The sequence below is a fragment of the Molothrus aeneus genome, chromosome 1 (assembly GCF_037042795.1).
Source record: "Molothrus aeneus isolate 106 chromosome 1, BPBGC_Maene_1.0, whole genome shotgun sequence".
Classification (NCBI taxonomy): domain Eukaryota; kingdom Metazoa; phylum Chordata; class Aves; order Passeriformes; family Icteridae; genus Molothrus; species Molothrus aeneus.
Window position 1 is genome coordinate 128,407,613 of NC_089646.1, and position 26,694 is coordinate 128,434,306.

The window sequence follows — 26,694 nt, forward strand, 5'->3', positions numbered from 1 at the left end:
AAGTTATAACACACAATAGTTTACTGTAGTTGCACATAATTTGTTCAATTAAATATGTACTTGGGCAGAATAATTATTAATGTAAAGAGGATTTCCTGCCTATGTGCAATGGTTTACTTTGTGGTCAATCCTATTAGTCAGCTCTAGACTGACACTGTGACCTCCACAAAGAAAACATTTACACAGACCAGTGCCAATACAGAGGAAAACATGGAACACTGAACAGACAGAGAAAGACATCCCTGAATGCTACAGTGGCATTGCTGCAGCTAAACTAGCCAAAACCATACTGAACATAAAGAAATAGATTCCAAATTCCAACTATATATAAAAATGCTTTAAGGATCTAGAGTACTATTTGAATAAGCCTATATTCAAGTATTCATTTAAATACTTCAAACTTTCATCCAAACTGTTGTTATCTCCATTTCTGCCTACAACTCTTGTATTTCACTGGCTATGCCAGTAACCACAGCTGCACTAACAGCAACCCCTCAGGATACATGCTACTGTTCAAAGGCACAGAAAATACAGAAAACACTTCCAAAATCTTGCCTTTCATCTGTTCCCTGAGATCCATCACACCTGCTTGAATTCAGCCACCATCACCCAGAATATCACTGACCCACCACTTCCACAAAAAACAGCATCCTCATTTACTAATTTACAGCTCATTTGTTGCCAGGGTTCTGTAGTTATTCTCCTGTCTAGGCAATCCCCACAAAGAGCAGATTCACAATTACATTCAGAATTTAGTATTTCCTTTCATTTCTACCTTACTCAGCTATTTTGAATGAATATATGATCCATCAACTGTTCTGTTAGAAAAGAGATGGTTAAGACATGGAAAACCAAAATACTGAAGCACATCCATTTTGAAGCATTCAAAATAAAATATATTTTGTAACTTTAAAATTCAGTTTTACCTTACTACTTCACTTTTGTTAAAGGTCCAAAATTAGAAAATCTCATAGTTTATTCTAATTTTTCAAAACATCTCTAACTTTACAAACAGGATTTTTTCACTATCTCTTCTAAAGTTTCAAAACTTCCAAAAATTGTAGAATGATAAACCCAAATATTAAAAAGTGAAGGAAAAATTATTCATCATACTACTTTCAAGAACATAAACACCCAAATCTGATGTCACAACATTTTTAATTTTTCAAAACTATCTTAAAGGATCAGACCAAAAAGAAATTACATTGATTGTTTTGAAAACACTCTTCCTGTAGAATACTTCAATTTTCCTAAAGTCCTCTATTTCTAAAAATGCATATTAGCCTATACATTGCAATTTACCCACTTAGACCTCATGTTGCCACCAATGCAGAGCATCTTCAGACACTATGACAGCCATCTTTGCTAGCAAAGCAAAAATTTAGTACTTCCCTCATAAGGTCCTGACCCAACAGCAGCAGGAGCTGGTTTGTGCCCTTAACATGATTAACATGAAATACAGCTATTTCCATTGTTTCATTAGCTGGGCAGACAAGGCCAGCTTCCAAACTTTCAAACTGCTGACTAATTTTAGATGTCTAAATTGCAACTTTAGAGAGTTACAGAGGATTTCTGACTTCAGTTTCATCCAGCTGGAGCTTTGTGTTCTCAGATAGATATCAGCTGCTCTCTGAGGGAAAGAGATAATATGAAGTAGGGAGTATTGAATATAATTGCAAACAGTAGATAAGTACCAAAAAAAAGCAAAGATTTTCTAATGTCTCGTAATATTATTGGATTTCCTTAGATGGAAAAAACATTTTAGAATAGGCATTTATATATTGAAACATTCAAAAAATAAATAAAATTAGGAATTATGCCTTCTTGAGGTAAACACTGCATTTTGTATGCCATTCTGAGAAATAAAAGCTTTGGATTTCTGTTATTCTCAATATAATAGAATATACCTCAAAATTTCCCAATACTGTGATTATATACCTTAAACCTCAGTATCCTATGAAGCCACTAAATCAAAATACTTACTGACTTTACTAAAAAATCTTAATCTTAAACTCATGATCTTGATCTGAAACCGAGAAAGTGAGAAAGTCAGTTCTATGTAGTTTCTATTTGAACAATTATTCCATCGTGTGTGTGCACTGGTCAACTGAGCAGCTAACTCTGGCTCTTGAATTTCCTGCTGGGAGCTAGACACCACAACTTTTTGACAGCCTAATCTTTTATGAAGTTTAGAAAAAAGGAATTTCTTCCTCGTCTCCCCTATCAACAATTTTTACTGTCTTGTAGAAATAAGGTTTTTAGAAACTTTGGTCTGTGTATTTTGACAGTTCATGTTCCCTTGTTCATTGTACTTTTGCAAAGAACTTAGAATTCTGCAGTCAAGATTTTTCGTTTTCCATTTCTCCAAATGATTGAATCTTTCAAAGTAGTTAAGTACAACAACTACAGAAAATTATGTATTGTAAATGGTTTTTCTGATGAGCAAACAAATAATGTCTCATGCACTGCAAGATGGAGCCAACATGGCCACTGAAGAGACAAAAATATTCTATGTCTCCTCTATCCATACCATAAACCATTTCTGTGAGACCTAGAAACAGTCTGCTTGTATTTTATGCATATTTTTATGGTACACTCAACATATAAAACTTGGAAGTAACATGAATGTGACATTTCCAAACTTCTTTAACATCAGTTTTGCACTGCTTCCCTTCCATTTGCCTTTCCTTTTCAATATGTCGGGCCTCACCTGAGCACTTTTGAAAAATCACACTTTGGAATTTTAAATAACATGGAAAGATGCACAAAACCCAACTTTTTCAGTTTATTAAAAAAAAGTACCCTTTAAAAGAAAATATTCACATAATGAACTTTCTTCTCAGTGAGAGTGAAGAACAAAACTGAGTAACATCAGTACACAGAATACAACATGAGTAAAATATCAGAGGGATATCTGGGGAAGTTATATATGAAAGTTAGTGCATAAGAAATAAAGAGTTGTAACATCCAAGCACACAGGTAATAAGATCTACCAACTCTACACACAAGTATGACAGTTGAAAAAATGTTTACTCTCAACTGCACAAACATAACTAGAGGCCAAGATAAGACCCTTCTGAAAATTTGACTCTACCAGTCTATCTTACCAGATACATATACATGTATATACCAAATTTCCAAAAGCTAATAAAAGGACTATGATTATGAAATTCTGTTCCTGCCTACACTGAGATGTATAGCATTAAACAAAAAATGTAGCTAGTTTAACAAGAAATTTCTGTAGCTAGCACTACAATAAGAGTTGCATATGCTGCAAAAAGTACAACATTAAAATCAATGAAATGTTTACATACTGAAAGTTGTCCAGACAAGAACTGTGGAACATCCCTTAACATGCCAGGACTCATAGGAGAAGTCACTGAAATAGAAGGTCGGTCCATTTTTTGAGATTCAAACGAACTAGAACCTGTAATTATGAACAAAAATATTTTATACATAGTAGAAGTTATGCATATATTTCAACATTCTTTGAACAGAAATGGTAGAAATATAACCAAACATGCAGTAAAATTGTGATAAATATCAGTTTTTAAAATCTATTTAAAATTACCAAATGATGATACTCAATCTCTTGGTGATCAGATGCAATCAGGAGCTTTTATTTATAGAATGGAATATAGATTATTCAGATATTTCTGACTGTAATTATGTCAGTAAGTTGAAGGTCCAAAAATAAACACTTCACTGTGGTCAAATGAATTCAGTCTTCTGACTTATTATCTCGTACAATCAACTATTTTTTAATTAGATTTTTACAAAAATATCAAGATGTACGCAATGTGTTTGTACATTTTGTTTCAAATCTACAAGGTCTGAAAATGGTCACAGGACAAGTTTTGACATACAAAACATAGAGGAAAAGTGAAGTATTTTTATAAATACAAAAGACAATCCACATCTCACAAAACATAAAATTAATTTTAAGAATTGGGCAATGAGTAAAATGTCATTGAAGGAGTTTTTCATATTATTATAATCAAGCTTATGCCATTTCATTTATTCATGGCTTCTATTATAATAGTGTTCTAAAACAATGATAAAAAATAACTCCAGGCTGAAATCCATCTTATCAGATCCAAGCCAAAGAACAAGTTATTCTTCCCTACATGAAATATGGGTTTAGTTAATTTAAGTACCAGTGAGTGGCTCTAATAAAGGGTATTCCGAGTTCAAAGTAGCTAGCACTCAGGCTGTAAACCAAAAACATTTCTTTCCCATTAGTTTATAAGATACTATTGAAATGCAAAGCAAGAGAACAGGAATTAAAAATTGCTATTAATGTTTTTATATATTAGTTAGAATTATATTTTCTTCAATCAAAACTCATCTAAGCTTATAACCAATGTTGAACCTAAATCACAAGATTCTGTTTTGATAGCTTATTATTAAACAAAGGTAGATAGATAATACAGTAAGATGACATATTGAGACAAATATAGACAAAAAGACAAGACCTGTACTGACTGCAGAGGACATTTTTCGGTCTATTTGTGCTTACATAAAAGAGAGAGAAGATTTTCCTACCCCACAATTGAAACTTACTGGACTCCAGCTGTGCATGTGTGCTGTCGGGTATTCTGGGAATGTCCCTGAAATCAGGAAAATTAAGACAGGCTGATCCTTCATCTAACAAGCATATTTAAATTTCAGTTACACTATAACACTTCCCAATCCACCATGAATTGCCTCAGGAATTGTGCATGTCTGCTGGCTGTCTTCAGCTACTGGGATGATTATCTGTTATCCAGTATAAATAATTTCAGTGTCAACTTAAATCCTACAGAAAAGATTTGGTGGAAGTAGGAAACAGGCTGCACAGTCACAAATAAACTAATTCAGTAAATAAAAGAACAATCTCATAGTTAATGGTAGACTAAAACTGTGAGTAGTAGCTTGACAATGACATAATATATTAATTACATTTACTGGACCCTCACCAAAAGATACTCGGCTGCCAATCATGGCTATCCCAGTACATTCTTTACTGAACTTGAACCACAAATTCAATCTATCTTACCTTTTCCATAACCAAATAAAATGTATAAGTTCATTTGGCAAAATTGCATTCTTTCATATACAAGACATGTTGCAGCGCCTGTATTAAATTGTGTGCAGAGCCACATCATTTTAAATCACTCAATCACATCCCCCCAAGCAAAGGATCATATTATTCCTCTGGGGGGGCAAACATTACTGTATGCTAATAAAAACTATCAATATGCTAATAAACAGTTTCAGAGCTATTTGAGCAAAACCGAGCAAGATGAAGAGCTTCAGTTCAGAGTCACAGCAAAACCAATATTTACAGTCCTGTTGTGTGTTTCAGTGCAGTTGGTTTCTCCAAGGCCACAGCCAGTCCTGAGGGGTGGCCATGGTGAGGAGAGGCTGTGGCTGCACCATGCTGGGCCCAGCTGGCTCCTTGGGTGCCACTGTGATAACATGTTTAATAAAGGACAAAACAGCTGTGCAGCAGCTGTGAAAGAAAACAATGAGAAAAAAGGCCATGAGAGAAAAGTCATTGCAGACACCAAGGTCAGGGAAGAAGTGGAGGAGGAGGACGGGCTGCAACTCCCCTTCCCCATACCATGGAGTGCTTTCTGGAGAAGGAGGCAGAAAAACCAGCAAAAAATGAGTGAATTTGAGCCTGGGAAAAAGAGAGGTAGGGGTAAGGGGGCTTCAGTTTTGGTTTTATTTCTCACTATTCTTTTATTTTATTAATTCCTAAAAAATTAATCTTCCTCAAGTTTGTTTTGCCCACAATGGTAACTACTGAGTGGCCCATAAACTTTTTCATCTTATTTCCTCCCCGAGTCCTGCTGAGGAGGGAAATGGAGAGAGCAAGTCTTTGGTGCTCAGTCAAGGTCAACCCACCACATAGGTAAATGAAAAGGAAGGGGAAATGAAAAAGTTCCAGTGATATCTACTGTTTCATACAATGAAAGAGTCAATATGATACATAAATAACTTATCTATTTTCTTTAGAAAAACTTTTCCAGAATACCTTCAGTATTCACTAGAAAGACAGCTTTACTAAGTAGACTGAGGAATCTTTCCAAGTGAGTTGATGCACAGTATCCAATAATTGAAATAAACCAGAAGGTATGAAACTGCTCTAAGTGCCCACTACAGACAAGAAAAAAATCTCTGTTGTTAGTACCCAAAATTTGTGAGAAACTCACAAGCACTGTTGAAGAAGCAAATATTTAAGTTTGTATATAAGGAGAATTTATAACAGAATCCAATACTTGCCTAGTAATTGACTCAGAACTACACTCTTGAGCTTAACTCATAAATACAAAAAAACTTCTACCATACAAGTCTGACAAGAAAACCTTGGGAAAAAAAAGATATATATATATAATACATAAATCATTCTGAACAGAATGGAGTTTTCTATAGATAGCTGAAAAAATAAACTTGAGAGCTTTGAACATTATCATTTAGACTCCTAAAGCATACAGATCCCCATATTTCATGGTAATGTGAATGGTTTTTCTTATTAGGAACTCTCATAGAGATAAACAGATGGAGGAGAAGTAAAATTAGTTTCATAAAGACTCTTAGCATAGTAAGTTATGTTCCACTGCAAACAGGTTGTATAGAGTAATTATTAAAACACAGTGCATTACTTCTTCCAAATCCAAAACTGAAGAAACCATGAAAATAACATGCATTTTAAGTTCTCTGTTTCTGAGAATTAGAAGGCAGAATAAAGGTTAGTTCCTGGGCATAACAGACAGCCAGCTCACACTGATTAGCAATTTGGCCATCAATTTTTATTCTAAGATTAAAAAAGTGATAAATTGCATGATAAACTGGCATGTTTTGTTGAGATTTTTTCAGAATGGCTTTCAATTTTATCTGCCTTGTCAGCTTAGCCTGTCATCTTCAGTTTTCATAGCACTCAGCCCATAATAAAGAGAAAAAAACAAATAACTGTCTTTACTGGAATTTGGTTTTGTTCTCAGAGTATCAGGACATGAACAGGTTCTCAGCTAAGTTAATTTCTGGTAACTGGAGATTTTTTGCACTATTTAAAGTGTTTCCATGAAACCATCAAGAAATTCTCCTTATAAATAATAGGATTTATCTCAATCCAAAAGTAAAACCCTTCAACTGGGCATTGATAATTCTAATAAAATAAATATCACTTCTGATATCTAGGAAATAAGAACTTTTAAATACTGTGCATACACTGAGACTTTACTTTCCAGAGCAGAACACAATCTTATGAAGTTATTGTTCCTTGGACAAACATAACTTATTAATTTTTGTTGTGCATTTGATTATGAACATAAATCTTCTAAGCTGAAAAGAGTAATAGTCTTTCTAGTTCACCAGCTCTAACCTCATGAAAAACATTTCTGACATTATGCTGTTAATATCAAACTCCTAAGAGTTACACAGACCTAACCAAAATCTAAAACCTACCAATTTGTAGGAAGTATTCATCACTGAGACTTTTACATATACTGCAACCTGACACTGGGAATCAAATACACTGATCTTTTATCACTGATTTAGCTCCGTTCTTCAGACTATGAGGTAAGTGGTTATGCAGAAAAAGGCATCTTGAGAGCCCACAACATTTGGTTTAAGGAATTATAGATGAGCTGCTCAAGTGACAGCAACATAATGGAGGGCATGATGATAAGGAAGCTGAAAAAGAGACAGCAAATATAAAAGCACAAGAAATAATACAGGAGATTTTACACAATGAAAAGAATGCAGAAAGATTTTAAAAATGGGTTTTTCAAGATGTGAGTTGTTCTTTGAACCTTTTGCTATAAACTTCTATTTGAGAGATACTATGGAAGATTTGTGCATGAAATTGATTTGAGACCTCCTTTTCTGAGACGAGTAATGTCTCAGAAAAGGAGTAAAGTCTGTCCCTTACCATTACTATTATATCCACACCTCCCAAGTTTTGCTAAAACATGACAGATGATACAGTCATTACCTTAAAGGGGTTGCAATTCCATATGTATGCAGGACATAACCTCTCATCTCAGTGACAAGATAAAGCTAGTTTTTGTTATTATCAAGTTTGTTTAAAATTGTCATACCAAATTAAATTCCTACACCTTAAGTTCCTGATGTGTCCAACACAATAAGTTCCTATTATAGCTGAAACCCTAACAGTCATCCTCACTGAAATGCCATTCTCAGATTATATAGTTCTAGATTTTTTTAGTACTTCTTAATTTTTAGTCATGTTTTCTTATATTAAGATCATGTGCGTCTTATACAAAATAAAGGGATACACATATTTATTTAAATGTAATTATAAAATCCTAAAACAGTCCAGGTTGGAAGTGATCTTGAAAGATCACCTGGTCCAACCTAAAATGGAAAAGGGAATCTAGATGATATTACCTATCACCCTGTCCAGTTCTGTGTCCCGTATATCACAAAAAAAATCTGGGAGAAAAAAAGAAAATTCTTAATAACTGTAAATATCTTCAAAATCAGTGATAATCATTCCCCTCTTCACAACCCTGATGTAACCAGATATGGAACTTCCAATGGAGAATTAAAAACGTGATGCATATGCCTTTAGGGTGTAGGAATTTGGAAGAAAAAGAACAGTTGAAGAAGAGGAAGTACAGTCCAATACAACAAAGCAACTACTGCTATGAAAGAAAAAATAAAGTTTAGACATTGAGAGGTAGGTTTGAAGCTTAATAAAAATGGGCAATGTACAGCACTAAAGAAAAAGTCCTATACAATTCTAACTATTCATTCAGGTGTGTTCTGTATTGCATAAAAAGTGATAATTTAATAGTTCCATAGATGAAGGTGATGTAAATGTGGATTTGAGACTTTCCAAAGCATATTGATTTTCTTCATTAGCATATTATATTTCACACAAAATTCTTCATTGTAGATTGTCAATAAATGGAGTTCATCATCTGTTCATAGACCAATTATGATCTCATAATTTTACGTATGTATTATAAAAAATGCGGAAAGAGAAATAAAAATCAACAGTCAAGAATCACAACAACCAGTATAACCACAGTTTCAGAGCCAATATAGGCTGGCTCACCAACTGAAAAGCCAGAGAAGGGAACGTATTTTTAACCATAACAGCAGATGATGCCCAAGACTCTGAGAACACAGGATTTCACACCAGCTCTTTTTACTCACTGGCATGATCTATCATTCTAACTACATTTTTGGTTTACAGAATATTGCATAAGATTTTTCTTTTTACAATGTTAATGAATGTTTGATATACTCCATCCTAAAAGTGAACAATTTTATAATATTTAATATAAAACACATGAAATTACTTACCCTATTGGTCTTGAAACTACAAGCTCTACTTGTGGCTCAGGTTTGGATTCTAAAATGATATTATACACCTCCTCAAAGGTAGCTCCTTGTAGTATCCTTCCATTCCATTCTAATACTTCATCACCTGTAAGTAATAACACCTTGCTTAGGAAGTTTGCTGTGGACAGCACTTACAACAACTATTTAACCCATTCTACTGTCAGTTTATTGGATTGTGAAACCTGTGTTATAGAACAAGTTTTGAGGCCTTCATGCAGGAAAAACCTAAGTATTAAAGGTTTTCTGCAGCTCAGCCTCAAACATGTAAAGTTCTGTGAAACAATAATATAATCAGTAGGACCCCTACTGACTTAGATGGTGCTCTTACTTGCTTTGGCAGCTGTGGCTTACAGAAATCCCAACATGCTCTTTAGAAAATTCAAAACTAAAACATCATATCTCATCAACTTGGTTCAGATAGTTCATATGCTAATATTTCTTGAACATCCAGTGTAGCAATCTATGGTTTGCATGTTGGAACAGAAGCAGCTTCCTAGGCAAGGTGGTTCTGCTCATACCTTTGTCATAGCTTGGTTTGCTCTAAACAAAATATACACCACAAAATGACTGGGGAGGACATCAACAGAATATTACTTTGAGTATAAAAATGAGAAAAAATATTAAAATATTTTTGAACAGCATAAGAATATATATTTTTATAAAAGCAACCATCTAGTAACAGTGTCAGGTCAAATTCTGCAGTATTTCATCACATCTATTCAATATAATTTCACATGTAATTAAACTTGTTCACTTGTTATCACCTTCAGAAAAGAAACTCAGCAGTATAGATCTGTAGTAGATACATACCTGGTCTAAGATGCCCCACTGTATCAGCTAAGCTTCCTTTTTTAACTTTGGTGATAAATGCGCAGAGTCGACCTGATTCAGTCATCTTTCCTCCTACTACCTGTTTCAAATAGGAAGTATTTTCACAGTATGAAAATTACTTTAGATTATTTAAATGTTCTGGCAATAGAAAGAATTCAGCTTTTTCCTTGGGTTTCATGCAGTCCAGGTAACACATATACACTTGGAAAAAACACCACAGAACTTTGGCTATGGCAGGTAATTTTTGTAGCTATTCTGGCAATTTGTACAATTGAAAAAGAATGTAAATAGAGAATCCTAAAGCTTTTACTTTTTAGCAAATACATGTATAGTATCTCATTGTATTATAAATTACCACCCAAAATAATGTAAGTTATTGGTCATTTAATTGCTCACTTCGCTATTTTTTTAACTGGGAAAAGATATATTAATGTAACACAACTCAGGATGTTCACAGTAAGCAATGAAATTCCTTTGGCTTGGCAAGTCAGATGAAAACACTTGTCACACTGAAAGTTCAGACAGGACGTGGCTTTCTCTACAGGGAACTTCAACAGGTTTGACCTTAATATTTATCTTACTATCAGACTTACATGTCAGAATCAGTAATAACTGAATAATCTTCAAATTCTTGAAGTTTCTTACTGGTCTTCATACTGGGATTTAAAATTTGTAATACTAAATCCAGTTTAGTTTACTTTCAATATGTAAATACTTGAAAATTCAGGTCAGGGATAACTGTTGGAAATCACTCTTTCCAGATGTCTATTGAGATTAAAAAGTAGTTACTCTTGAGTCTGAACTATTAATGAATCTCACTGAAGAGTTCATCTTCATAATATGAGATTTGAGAAATTTTAACATAGATTTTTAAACAAAAAGTGCTTCCTAATGGCACTGTTAATCTTTTCTCTTGCATTTTCTGACAAGACAAAAATAAACATTTAAAACTTGATGTTCAACTGGCTTCTCCATTGACTTCAAATAAAATTATATATTAATTAAATAAAAATTTTAAATCTTTCCAAAACATGTTAACATATGTAATACATAACCACACTGATTTAATCCTTACTCACAGGGTGTGACAATAACATAATCTGTATACCTGAGGTGAAGTAAGAGTCATGCTAAAGGAGAACAGAAAATTTAAACTCCTTAATAATTTCTCACAGCAATGATATGGAATCAAAATAAAAACATGTCTGTTTCTTTCACTGTTTATAGTTTCTTCTCATTCTTGTACTAACATTTCTGGGACTGCAAATAATAGTATCACACAAAATTGAGATTAATATATGAGAAATAGAAATAGAAATAATTAATAATGTATTTAAAGAGCACTGCATCATGAAAAAGATGTTAACACATAAAAAAGAGTACATTTTGTGATAAAAACCAAAAATATTAAACTATTTTCCATTTTTTGTTTTTAAAATGAGGCAAATCCAGCAATCAGAGGAGAGAAAAATTCAAAGAGGAAGTTCCATTGGCATACTCTGATCTGGACTGAAATGTCATTAACTCACAGATGGCCCCCAGGTCTTCAAGAGAGATAATTTTTTTTCATTTTTCTTCTCTTTCTTGGGAAATAGAAGTTATACCATGGTGCAATGCTCCGTACTGAACAAGACAGACAGGACTTGGCTTTCCTAGCAAAGGTGCACTTTGCACTTTGCTAAGAAGACGTCCTCAGAAAACATCTGAAAACATGTCTAGTCTTTCAGAAAGACACAGTTTTTTAATTCTGCCAAGGACCCTACAAAATTACTCTAGGTAAATTAATATATTATGTCTATATTGTAATTTTGAGAATGATAAGGCATTATCAATATTGGTATGCATGCACTATATAGTATGAGAATACTTTAATTATAAAAGTAGCTAGTTTAACTGAGAGAGTTGTTAGTTTCAAAATTGCTCGTGACCAACCTTCAATCCAAGCATTGCTCCTGAATCTCTAGGCACACTTCCATCTTTCAGCCGCTTATTTAACAAAATCCGACCGATGAGACGATCTCCATCTTTGGATGGTTGCCAAGTTACTGGATGCTATCATATGGTGTTAATGGAAAATACAGTGAATAGCATTTTAATGAAAAATATTTCAGTAATACTTTTCATTTGCTGATATATTTTAAAAATGCTATGAAAGTATTATGATTACACCAAAATTTAATATAAAAAATGACAGAAAATTGTGCTGGAAAATATTTATTTGGACATATCATTCATCAAAATGGATATCTAATATTTAATACCATTATCTATTTTACTAAATCAAATTTGTAAACATCTAGAATGATCTTTCAATCTTGATTTGACAGATATAGACAAATACTCATAGTTATCTACACACAATGAGATTTACACCTGAGTATTGAGAAAAACTTTGCTAAAAGTCTAGTATAAGAATAATACTGGAAAAGAAGTTTAACTCAAACTGAAAGTTTGATATTAGAAATATCTTATTTTTCCACAACTTCAAACATTTCAATTTTTATTCAAGACCAACAAATATTTTTAGTGTTTTACTTTCTCTCAGTAGTAGTACATTCAAATTTAAAAATACTGGTAAAAGGTATATTCATTAATTAATTTTAATATTCTGTTTCTTTCTTGGAATAATTAATTCACACATGAAGCACAGTTTCAGTGAGCATTATTATTCCATTACTATACAGGGCACACTTATACTTGTCTATTGGCCTAATTAATGAATTGTTCAGATTTTCTTTTGTGTAATCATAGTACTTTCTCACAGAAAAATATTATTTCATGCTCTATTTCATGCAAAATTAGCAGGCACAGATAAATCTGCTTCCATTACAACTAATAACTCTAAAAAGATTTATCATAATCTCCACGAAACAGAAAGCAAAAATAAAAAATACCAAAGCAGATGGCAAAGTCTTTAATTCGGCACAGTACTGCACAAAAAATTACATGGCAACAAAACAAATGAACAACTATGACAGTGAAAGGGAAAAAAGAAAAACAACTTTTCTGTGCAGAGAGACCCAATTTTCTCCCTTTTTCACCTGGGGTTTAAACTATTAATTTAATTTCAGCCCCAGGAGTTTGGAAATAGTAAATCAAATAAGCCAATTGGTAGAATCCTTATTGTTAATTACTTTGTTCTTGAAGGTAATATCAAGATATGCTAATTTGCAACCATAAGAACAACATTCCTTTATGCCTCTCAATTTTTTTTCTTAGGCTGCCAAACAGTAAAAGCTGCAAGCATGCAAAGACTTTTCATTTGTTTTTCTTTTCTGCACCTTAAGAAATGCTATATTGCCTCTAGAAACACCCTATCTTTTATTTTATGCACTATTTTAATGAGTGACAGAGAGCAAACAAAGACCAAATGAGCAGGTTAAAATGCAGGCTCCATAATCTCAGTACCTTCTCACTATGGCTATGTTCCTCGTTTAGAGTGGTGCTACTACACGTATCTACCCCAGAGTCTTTTATCTGAGGCTCAGACCATTCCAAGTCCTCTTCCAAGGAGTGGCCACCAAAGCACACCATTTTCTTTTGCCTCTCGGATAAGGTGTTAGAATCCGACAAAACTGCCTGCTCACTAGTTTTTCTTTTTCCCCTTTGACTGTCCCCTATAGGTGTGGGATAAAAAAAGGATACAAAAAAAGAAAACATGCAAAGGTGTAAATAAAACCAAGGAAATGTAAAATGACAAAGGCAACTAAATGGTAAGGCTCCACATGTCTCACCAAAGACATTGGGGATGCCTCACTGCTATGCCAAGATGTATGGTCCAACCAGTTGTAATCCATGTCTCCTGCGAGAATCAGACAGACAAGATAGTGCAGTAAAGGAAAGGTGAAAGAAGGACAAACAAAGATACAGTAAAATTGTAAAGACTTCTGATTATCCTATCTGATTCATAACCTCTGCCAGGAGGACTTGCAAAGGGCTTCCAAGAAAAAGTTAAGGCTTCAACAACAGAGTACATGGAATATGAAAAACAGTGAGGAAGGAGATACATTTGTGTGTGTTGATGTGTGCAAAGAATTATGTACAGAGCAAAGCATCCTTGCGCCAGATTTATTAACTGTCCCTACAAAATTATAAAATTAAAAGGCAAAGTGTATTTCTAATAGAATATCCAGAAGGGAAAGCATTTTAATACAGAATGTCTTAAGGAACATATTTCTTTGCTTTTCTAACACAAATTAGTATTTATTCTAACCACATCAATAAAATAATTTAAACAATGGCACACTGCATTCATTTTGCAGTAGATGATGTTAAGGAAGGTTAAATGAAAATAAAAATCTAGAAACTATATTGAGAATAAAAAGCATATTAACTTTGCTTTGTCTACTGGTCAAATATTAGGATGAATTCTAGTAAGTGCAGGTACCCCACAAAAGGGAGTGTTTAAGGTTTTGACAGAACAAATATTTTATAGAGTCAGAATTTAACCTCCATGGCAGACGCACAGTAGAAAGAAAAGTTTGAAAAACAGTTTAAGAAGAGATCTAAATTAATGCTGCTGTCCAAAGAATTGGGGAATGACTCATGTATTTTAATAAAACATTCTCTTTTATGTAGGTACTTTAAACTGTAAATTATGCCCACACATTCTGCACTATTATGTTTATCTCTCTTTTTTCTCTCACCATTGTTACTACATGTAATATGAAAAATATTTTGTTACTGAATGTTGCATAATATTTTTATATTACTATGTGCAGGAAACAAATGTCTAATTTTCTATCAAATTTGACCAAACTAAAGCAAATTAGTTCAGGGTGCCTTAATACAGACCTCAAAAAACATTTTTCTCTTTCTGTTACTTCAGATCCTGCTTCAACATCTCTCAGCCTATTCCTCCGGAACTACATCAGTAGGGTGGTGAAATGTAACTAACAAGTCTTAGCAATGTCTTAACACTTGTCTAGAAAACTTTACAGAAAGGATGTGAAGATACAGCCCCATAAAACTACAAAAAACAAAAGAGGCTTTAGTAAAGTAAAACATTCTCCTTGGAGAGGTATCACAGAATTAACTAGGTTGGAAAAGCCCTTTGAGCTCATCAAGTCCAACTTAGTATATTGTATATGTACAATGAGAAATACAATTTTTCAATTGTTGCCTCTGAAAATAGAGTCTTGCATATGCTGTATGGAAAAAAAAAATCAAGTCTCGTTTTCATTTTAAAGAAGGACATATTCAAAATACAAAGGCTTTGTTTTCAAAAAGATACTTTGAACTTAGTCCCTTACACATTGCAGAAATCTTGTAGCATATTAAATAGCCTTTTATTTCATAAAAACAATGTTAAAGTAACTTCATAGAATTATTTTGAGGCATCAAATAATTCATATTTTCTAAATAATAAATAGGCTGTAAATCTATTAACTACGTTTCTTGACTCTTGAAAGGAAGATAGCATTTAAAAATGGGAAATTTTTACCAAAACTGCTTTGCCATGAATGTTAACATCTTGCCTGTGTTACAGATAAAAGTGTGGTTATCTTGCCAAAGGGGAAAGAAATACTGTTTTGAAAGCTAGTAATATTTTGCTAAAGCTACTTCTGCAATGGAATTTCCAGTGCTACTTTTGCCTCCAGACATTGCTTCAAGGAGTACTGAGTGAAATCATCAGTGAGCTCATGAAGATCCAGCCCATACTCACAAATATACATTTAGAGATATCCAGAGGATAGCAAGAGTTCCAGCTTACATATTGCCTGTTTTACAAATTCCCTGGGGCCTTTAAGCATTGGTCCCAGGCTCGTCTGCTGGTATAGCTGGTTTCTGCTTATTCCATGTCCTGTTACCCTTTTATTACTGTATGGTGCATCCACAAACAGTATGTGTCCAAGATTAGATTCAGTCATTTTGCAGAAATAGTTACTCTTCATCAAATGATAAGCCCTGGAGCTAAAGCTGCACAGAGGAACACCTGCAAAACTGAGCCTGTTACCTGATAAAAGCACTCTCTCTTCTTGCTCTACCATTTTCTCTTCCTCTTTTCAAACTAGATGTAGAAGGCTTTTTTTATTGTAGTTGCGTCTCACAGTAAATACTAAATAATTGGCATTTATAAAATGAAAAATTAAACTCCATGCAAATACTGTTTTGGTTTTATCTGTGTAAAATATGCAGTTACCTGTTTCTAAAAATTATCATATAAATTAGAAGTTGTAAAGCTATTGTAGATCTTATAGATTTTGCCCTTAATACTGTATTAATTGATCTAAATAACAGACATAAATACTATGCAAGTTAAGAAAAGGATGATTGTCTGGAAGCCCTGTAGTGTATTACATTTCTATGACAGACATGTATGGCTTAGTATACCTATAACTTTTTGAAGTAAAACTAATAGCTTGATAAAGTCACTGGACATCAGTTTTTCAATGGAAGTTCTAGAAATATTAAAATCTTGAGAAGGGAAATGATTTTCGAAATCTTGTAAAATTTAAAGTAATATATGTAAAGCACATAGGTCCTTACATACAAGAAAAAAACTATAAGTATATAAACAAAAAAAAAAGAAATAAAAGTTAAAACATGATCTTTTGTAACATAGACACCATAGTTGTAACTCTGAATACCAGAAAATACATTTGCTGCTCTCTTAGAAATTAATCATCCACTATAGAAAATACTTTATTATTGAGAATATATACATTTAGGGTATGCAGCAGAAATTACACAAGAAAAAATGTCACTTCATTGATAAATTAAAAAGCATATAATATCAAAATCATGATTCATGGAAAAGGGACCTAATATATTACTAAGGAAGATACAGTCCGAGTTTATGCCATTATAACAATATTCAGATGCTTTTTGAGTTCAGGAGTACAGCTGGATATAGGAAAGGACATATGTGAGGTCTGCTCTTATTAATGTCAGTGAGTTCTATGTGTATATGGAAAGCTTCCATGGACTAATCAGGTTGGGAGAACCACAACATCAGTAACCTTGCCCTTCTGCAGAATCAAGGTTAAGTTGAAGCCTTTGCAACCTTACTGGTATTCGGTGTGCTTTTCTTATTTTCTCTTTACAAAGCCAAACAGGCAGAGGGAAATATGTTTTTCTTCTACATTCAGGACCCCCCAGCAATAGGACCTTCCTGTAGCAATGGGAACTTAGAATTTTAGAGTATATTTTAAAAGAATTTTGGTCAGTTTCTGGTTTTTGTTTACTATAATGACTTTCCCACACAGAAATACCATAATTGAGTATTTTTTTATAAAGCATTAAGGAATTTGTATCTAACATACATCTCCTAACTGCTCAGCTCCCAGTGCAACCTTGTACCAGAAGGTCTCTGGAGTGAAGTAAAAAGTGAATACAGCTATTAAGAACTTCCATTTAAGCAGGTTACTTTCTGTGTTTGCAATACTATCCATCCAGGCTGCCACACAGTGGGTGACTCCAAAGAGGAGCTACAACACAGATAGAACTGCCTGGAGGTGATTATATGAGTGCTTAAACAATTGCTTTGTCAGCTCTGGACATTTCAGGGACATTGTAGCTTTTGGTGCAGGAGCAAACGTAAAGCTGCCTGTCACACAGCTGACTGTAAAGCACAGAAATATTTTCCAACACAGTCACTGATGAAGTCTGAGTGCTGATTAAAAAAGAAGCACCTTCCTGCAGGGCTTGCAGCAGGCTTTGAAAATTCCTACCATGCATTTCAACATTTCTTCTTGGAAAACTATTATTTCTCTGGATTTGTCAACTTTCAACATGGAACAGCCTAGGAAAAGGTCTGAAGGATCTGATCCTACCAAAGGAAAAAAAGAGAAGCTGTTCTTTAGGTAAAGGATATGAAGTATATTTTGACTTTTAATAAGTGAAATACAGAGAAATACAGCAATTAGGTGAAAATTGTATAAATCTCCATTAGTGAATAGCAGAGTGCCACATTCCACAAGGCAGGTGAGACAAAAGTCTGAGGGATGTGGGAGCAGGTAACAGTGCATACCCCTGTGGCAAGAATGATGACATTGACACCATACAACTATTGAATAGAGACACTGCTAGCAAAGAAATGTCTCTGGACCTCATGGGCTAGTCATGGAGAACTTAGTAATATCCTGAATTTCTTTTTTATTTTTGTTTTTGTTTTAAGGGATACCGTTCAGGGGAAGATCTTACTAAGAGATTTTACTTGAAGAACCTGGTTTACCCTCAAAAACTATGTAGCCCTGCTTTCAACTACTACAAGAACTGCTTAACAGAAAAGATATTACTCTTGATGTAAAGATTACCTAATGTAAAGGTGAAAGGGTTTCAGCAGGTCTATTTTGTTCTCCTTCTCTTTCTGAAACTGACACTTAGGATCACTATTAATAGAAGAATATTTACTGGAAGTATTTTTTTAAATTCTGTTTTGCTAGAAGGATTTAAATTGCTTTCTTCAAAATTACATATTCTAAAAAAAATTATGCTCAGTCTGTTCATCAAACATATTTTGATAAATGTTTTTCCTTGGAATAAATTGAAAGAAAGCATATCAGCATGGCAAATATACTTGGTCACAGCTCAGGACACAAGCTGGATGACCTTATACACTTAAAATTATGTCTCTCATATGACACCTGAAGAGTGACACTGTATGCCACACCATGACCTCTATCATATGATTCAGTACACAAACTTAATCAACAAGAAAATGGACAGGTACAGTTTAGTTATGGGAGACAGCCAGATATTTTATACTGTGGTTGCAGTCTACCACAGCCAATTTGTTTTCTAATTAGGATTCAAACTTTTCAGGTTTGCACACCTTTGTTATATATTCCCTGCTACTCTAATAAGATCAGGGAAAACTAAAACTAATTAAGTATAATATCCTATGGGTTTCTCTCTTGCTTGATTATCTTTAAGACTTTATCTTAGGAAGATCCTTATTTCAAATTATGCTTTTGACCCTACTTATAGTATTTTCACTTTTTCCCTTCTTCCTTCTGCTGTCAAGAAATTTAGAACCTGTACCTGAAAAAAAGGAAGTTCTTTTGGCAGAATGCAAAGGAAAACACACATTGAAAAATTTCAATAAGACAGTATTTTTGGATCATGCCCAGTGGTAAGTAATCAAATGCAATTTATTACTATTTCATTATTATTTTTAAAATACTTATTTTTCTTCCCTATTCACATCCACAAAGAACACATATGTATTCCTGGGCTGACCTCATACATCTTCCCTAATTGTGTGCTATAACCATGCATCCTTTCACCTTAGGGTTGCAACTGCCAGCTTGATCACAAGTTCTTCACCATCTCAGGCCTGCAACCAGTATCAGCAATACCAGCTTGCCTACATCTGAATGAGGGACTCATATAAAGAGGAAACAATGCAGGGGAGAATAATCCTATTAAAGAATCTCATATCTGGCTCTTGTTTCAGCATCTTAGAGCTGTATAATACTGTGAAAATGTTCTCATCAGCTAAAACCAGATAGCCTATTTAGGTGTTCCCAATGAGCCCAACCTTTTTCACAGACTAGTCTGCTGAAAGTCAACAAGTTCTTGGATATAATGCACAGAGGAATTATTTGGTGTCTAGAAGGTGAGGAAAACCCCTGTATTTCCTGAATCACTGAAATCCTGATTCAGAAAATAGAGCCATCTTGACAACTGCTAAGGAAGCACAGAATCCAACGTTTCTTTGATGTGTTGGAACTGCTGCACAACTGGGAACCAAACCACACATGCACAAGAAATTCTGTCCTCAGACTTTGAAACCAGTCCAGGCAAATTCAACTGTTTTGCTGCCAACAGGAAGGCAATAGTAAAACCTGACAAGCCAGTTGGAAACAAGCCTTATAGCCCCCTGGAAGTGAAGACAGTTCATAATTGGAACACTTTGAAAATTTGTGAGAAACAGCTGCAAAATTTAGGAAACAGGTTTGGGGTTTTGTGTGCTCTCAGTACCTACTTCCATTAGACTTTTCATTACCATTTTATATACACTCACTGAAGAAGGCTTAGTTAAACTGAAGAAATAAGTAGCTTGATGAAAACTCTATTTAGCATTAGTAGACCTATTTGCTTATGCAATTCACTTCGTGCTGGCTTACCCTATACCCAGCTTTCTGCAGATATACACTCTTTCTACATCCTGAAGTTGTGACTGTGCCAAAATTACTGTCAGAGTAGCTCCAACAAGGCTGCCTGGCATCTCCAAGTCTCAAGGCCATAGGATTTAATTCACATGAACTGAATCCTAAATGTGACCCTATTTCTATTTGGACAGAAATAAGCTCTCTACCTTTGAGAGGCAGTGTATAACCAGGTGCATTTTCATTCCTTTTAGTAATGGACATATGTTGACAGGGAGCCTATAATAATGTTTTCTATATGCATAGTTTCTTCTAATACTTATTAACAAAAGAAAAAAGAAACCAACAAAAAAAAAAACCCTCCCCTATATTGTGTCCTTATTTACTTTCAATCTTTACTGCTTTGATGCCAACACTAATTACTACAGAAAATAACCCCAAGCTACTTTGAATCAGTATATCTTAATTAATAAGTAAGCTTCAAATTTGCAAAATTAAGACAACAGGAGACCAAGAAAAACAGCAAAGTAATGGATTCTTCATGAGGCACAATATCAAATTCACAAATAAGGACATGGACTTAGCATGCCAGTTGTACTCATGACAGAGCTGTACTGTCATAAGTACAACTGGCATGCTAAGAGTTCATCAAGAGAACTATCAACCATAAGTAAAGCTGAAATAGTAAACATGTCAAGAAGAAAAGTCTTCTTAGCTCAGGTTTAAAGAAACATAAATATATTTATTCATAACAGTTTCCTATCTTTTATCCCATGTAGAGTTAATCCTAATGAAAGGAGACATTACTAACATAGAGATGGCTCCTTTCATAGGCACATCATTATCTAGAATCAATTTCCATCACCAGCACAGCAGCCACCCATATATCATGACTGAGGACAACCCAGTTCTTTCATTGATCACATCTTTTTCCTTTCTCTCCACTACTTCCAGTCAAGATCACTGACATCTTGCTACCAAAAAGTGATATTAAGAATTACTTATTTTGTGATTTTTCAGTAAGAGATAAACAATATAAAAATAACCTATATAATTATTTTTATATAATAGAAAAATTCATCATCAACAACAATTAATAATAAATTAAAAATATAAAAACTTTTACATTTTTAAGGTGAAACAGTTTTCTAAAATAATCAAACCATTATCTAAGTTCCAGGTACTTGCTGCCTTTTTCTGTTCAGTTCTTAGATTTTGTTTGGGATGAAAATACATTTTTACTTTTACCCTTGGACATGGTTGTTATCCCACAAGGACAGCTGAAGGGAAGGACTAATGCAAAAAAGGTCCAGTTCATGTTTTTAAGCATAGCATTATTTCTTACAAACTCTCAGTGGGTACAGAACACTCTAAATTCACTCTAAATGTCTTGATAACTGACGAGGAAATGCACATTTCAGAATAGAAATAAAAATAACCTTTAAAACAATCCTCTGTATTACATACTTGAACAACTAGTATTTCAATAGTAAATCATCATTCAGTAGTTAAACTGATTAATTTTCTTGTCTGTAACGCTCAGTTTACATTATGCAGAAAGACATGGGCAAATCTCATAATTCTACCTAACAATCAAGAGGGAAGTAAAACTACTGTGGCAAATGTCACCTTTTACACTGTGCATAACAAGAAATACAGCATTTTTTTACAAGTCATAGCAGTTTTTTGGTTTTGTTTTTTTTTCTTTAAACCTGACCTAACATTTCTCACATGGAGTACAAATAACTTTCTGGTTGTCTGAACAAATATAATTTTTAACCTGCTAGCTTCTCAAAACTAAACTGCAGGAGACACAACATACATTCACTTTACTTTTAAAATTGTTTGCTTTAAGACACAAGAGCTTAATAGCAGGTATAAGTCCAAAGCATCATCCATCCCTGGCAGCACACATGCCATAAATGATCTAGAAATATGCAGTGCATCTGCTGATTCAGTTAGTTGTACTGGAAGCAAAAATAAAAACAGTGCAGGAGGCTCTTTCATCACCTTGACACTGCAATAAAAGCCTTTGTAAACTAGTAATTGGATCATTAATTATTGATCTCCCTTTTAGCAGTCATGATTAAGAAAGTAATTTGGTATATGTAAAAACACCTTTTGTTTTGAGCTTGCTTACATGTTATTTTTGTCAAACCATCTTCTTTGAAGGAAATTAATTACCCCTTTAAAGATGAAGAGAAATCTGAAAATGAAACTCCAGTAGATCCCAGAAGTAAAAATCATATCCAACTGTCTTACTTAGTTTCATACCTTCTGTGCATAGGCTTGACAGTGTGATACTGTATAATCAAATTAGTTTAGAGCAATGATCTGTTACACCTGGGTTACAGCTTAAAGAACAGATGTGCAAAAATAAAATAGCAATGATGGTGGTTGTTTTTTAAGACACTAAAGCACAATGAAGGTTATTTTGCTCATGTACACACGTTTATACATACATGCCAGAAAATTCCCATACACATTACACTAAGAGGAAGGGCAGGTTGAAAAATTAAATATTCAGTAGGTAAGGGTGGTACAAGACTTAGCTTGCCATGAAGCATTTATTTAGTCCCTATACAAATGTATTTACGTATAATATTTCATAATATTGTGGTAAAGTCCCCATCCTCACAATGGATCTTCTGTGCCCAGAAAGAAAGGTGTAACCTAAATAAGGAACTAGTTCATATCATTGTTTTTTCAGTTAATGACCCCTTTCATCAGTTACTGAACATAATCTAAACGCAGAATTATCTGTCTCCTGAGAGCTCTGGTGCTGTGAGAATAGAGTCAGGGTTAAATTCAAGGAATTGTTCTTTCTGGACTGTCTGCATAATGAAATGAGCAAGATGCTACAATTAACCTCTTAAAATGAGCTGCTGACATACAGATGTACCATCAAACACTTTGAAATGTTCCAAACAACTTTCAGTGCCAAACATGAGAAGTATGGGGCTTGAAATTTTTTTTATATTTTCTCGGATTTTAGTTCTGCCTTTTCCCTGCTCTATTATACCTATTCTTAGAAAATGGCAAGAATTTACACAAATCTACTCACAAAATAAGCAGTAAATTTTATTATATGATTAAAAAAAACAGGGAAAAAAATCATATTCCCAACATTTATCCAAGACTGCTCATGTCTATGTATACAAGCTGGATGGAAACCTCCTTCAAACAGAAATTCCCTAAGACTGTATTTCAAAGAAAACCAAAATGGTTTAAAAAATGTTGTGGAGATTTAAGGGTAAGATTGTTAAAGTAATAAATAGAGAGATACAGATGCAATTTGCATTTTAAATTAATTTAGAATCCTAATGAAAAAAGGTGTATTTTTTCATTGTAATTTGCACTGACTTCATTATTTCAGAAGACTATAGAACAATGGAAGAAGTGTCCACAGAAGAATAGGGGATGTTAGCTCTGCAATTATTTCATTTCTCTGAATACATAAAGAAGCACATTGCTCAGGGACCTTTCAACAGTCAACAAGAACTATACTCATAATTATAGCCTTTATGGTAGCTGAAGCTGTAATAAAAGTTACATAAGGGATTTAATCTCAGTCTCTTGTTTTTCTATGATCACAATTACCCAAAAATATATCTCCTGAGGCTAAATATTTCCAGAACGAGTTTAAGTAAAAGGTCAGTATTTTCCACTACTTTTGAAGGAAAATTCCCTCACATCCTCTACTTGTTCATGTTTAAATTTCTGGAAATTTGTGATAAGAGAAGGAAACCATCAGGGTTTTCAGATGCATCATCAGATGCAAAACCATCAGGGAATTCTGCCTCATAAATTGGACCAGACCCTGCACTATGGAGGCTCTGATTATTCAAAGCAGTTCTTCAGACAATGTAATTTGTCTGGGTCATACAGAGGTTTTCAGAAGGAATCACATTGGGTAGCAGAGGGTGGACCAGCCTTCTCCAGGTAGAAGAGCTACATCACAAAATAGAAGGTGCATAATTGTGATGTAAACACAGAGGCTACTGCTTAAAGGGAGGTCAGTAACTTATTCTAGTTACAAATGTATTTAGGACAACAAAGCAATATACTTCAAAAGGCTTCAGCTGACTTCAGACAGAGTTGAGTAAGACACTTGTAGTTCAGCCAGTTTCAAGCCATCCTCTCCCTTGCTTCATTTGCTTATTTTCTTAGGTACGCATCTTACTTGACAATATAATTTATCCAGATTAACAGAACTCTTCAGACCAAAGTTTTACATTTGCCTGGTGACTGTCCAGTTCAATTTCATTTTCAGATAAACTGCTAGCAAACTAACCTGCTACTGCCTAAAGAAGACTAACAGAAAAGGCATCATGTTATCTCCATAATTTGTCCAAAGTCTTATGCACTTCACTCATGAACTACTTATTTATCTCTATGCAGTATGAAGCTGAAAGTCCTTAACAAGGAAACATAGAAAGAAATATGAAAATTACATGTAAACATTTTTGATTGATTGGAGGATTTTGGTATTTTTTTTAATTTTAATTTAAAGAGGCTGCCTCTTTTCATTATACGTTCTTAATATGAATGAATATAACACTCAGATGTGGCACACACAGCTGGAACAGGTGTCAACACAATGACCTTACCAGCTATGGCCATCTGACTGTTAAACAACAAAAGGATCATTCCCCTGATTTAAATCTGGCAGTGAACACTTGGAAATGCCTCCATTAGACCCTTGGAAGACTGCTCAGCAAATTTTTCTTGGAGTTCCAAAACATTTTTCTGCCTCTGTCTGCTCAGCGCAGACGAAATTGCATAGAGCATCCTCACTGTACTGGAAGAACTGCAGTCTTGTCACAGTGAAGGTTTTATAAAAATGCAGAGCATGAATAAGCTATAATAAATTTATTATGATTAGACTATGGTATTACCTAAATCTGACATTTTTTAAAAGTCGGTGATAATATTTTACTTATTTTATAGTGATTAGAAATAATTTTAGCTGTCAGTATCTTTCTGTTGCTGCTTATTATCATGCAAGTAAATTTGGACTATTCATATCTATCAAAAGAAAATAAAATTTTACTCAAATGAAATTTTGATTGGTAATACTGAAAATGTACAAATAGTGACACCATTAACATTTATTATTTTACATTTTATAACGGACTATGATTTGTAATTCCCTTTCTCGAATTTGTTGAAATAAGGAGATACCACAGGTCTTTGCAAATGTAGAATTGGCTATGCTCACAGCTATACACTGTATACAACACAACTAAATGACTTTTTAGGGTGACATTGCTGTTCTGCTTTTCCTTTTTTTTTTTTTAGATCATATTCTGTCAAATCTGATAAAGAACTGGAAAGTATGATATGCTTTGGGAATAACAACTTTGGCAAACTACTCATCTCAATGTAAACAGTTACAGATTTTGACTGCTTCTCTGCCACAAGTCAGCATCTTTTCTTTTTTATTGTTGATTTCAAATGAGATCTTATGCCATAAAAAATGGCATTTCATAGAATCTACATTTCATAGAATCATAGAATTATTTGGATGGGAAGATTATCTAGTTCCAACATTCAACTTCATAAATGACTGTGTTATTAAGATGTTTCTTGGAACTTTCTTCTTTGCTTGTTTTGCAACATCCTTTCTTTTATAAGGAAAATATAATAAGGAATTTGTATTTCTTCAAGTAAAGTCAGAAGCAACAAAATTTTACAATAAAAAAAATCCTATTTCCCAACTTCATATATTTCCAAGTATTAAAGTGTATTAATAGGGGGCAAGTAAAACTTCACGGCACTTTGTCTTTCATTTCAGCTACTGCACACCCCAAGAACTTAGTAGGAGATTTGTGCAATCCTAGAGCAAGACAATTTTGGATACAATTTTACTCAGCTACTTGTCTCAACCTGCATCAAACCAGTACAATGCTATAGTCTTCTCACTGGCAGCTGCTGCTTTCATACTTCATTCTTTTGTGTCCCTGAACATGACAGGGAAGCATTCCAGGTGACACCTTAGAGTAAGCCATAGCTTATGAGTTACCAATCCACAGTGTAACAGAAGACCTACATGACCACTGACCTCGTCCTGACAGCTTGGGTACACTCAGGAATGGGAGCCCTGTCATCTAAGACAGGCATAATAAAATAGTTGACTCTGCAAGATTCATGCACTTTTTAGCTTCCATGGAAGCTGTCTACTCCAGCAACAAACACTCTAGAGCTGTTGTGTAACCAGCAAATGGGGCATGGTGGATGTCAGGACTGCAGTTCTTTCCCTGGTTTAAAGGCACCCATCAGGAGGATGAGTGGGCAGACAGCACAAGGAGGCACCAGTGGAGTTGTCCTTCCTCAAACACTGTGTAACAAAGGCAGACGTTCCCCACTGAAGACTTCAGGCTCTGTTCCCTGTACAGCCCTGGCCTTGTACAATGCCCTAGTTACTTAATCTGCTAGAAGAGATTAA

The 26,694-nt window shown here is 34.1% G+C and overlaps 1 protein-coding gene across 29 annotated transcripts in view; it reads right to left on the bottom strand.

Moving 5' to 3' along the window:
- The window catches only part of RIMS2 (regulating synaptic membrane exocytosis 2), a 444,895-nt gene that overhangs the window by 200,757 nt on the left and 217,444 nt on the right, over positions 1-26,694 (bottom strand). For 16 of the 29 annotated variants that reach the window (XM_066564675.1, XM_066564641.1, XM_066564623.1 and 13 more), the window contains 6 exons: positions 13,926-13,993; positions 12,124-12,243; positions 10,171-10,270; positions 9,322-9,445; positions 4,564-4,610; positions 3,315-3,427 (listed from right to left, as the gene is read on the bottom strand). In XM_066564675.1, coding sequence (XP_066420772.1) covers positions 3,315-3,427; positions 4,564-4,610; positions 9,322-9,445; positions 10,171-10,270; positions 12,124-12,243; positions 13,926-13,993 — 572 coding nt within the window. Of the gene's footprint in view, positions 1-3,314; positions 3,428-4,563; positions 4,611-9,321; positions 9,446-10,170; positions 10,271-12,123; positions 12,244-13,599; positions 13,809-13,925; positions 13,994-26,694 lie in introns of all 29 variants that reach the window. The other 13 variants (XM_066564735.1, XM_066564614.1, XM_066564744.1 and 10 more) reach the window with 1 other exon arrangement.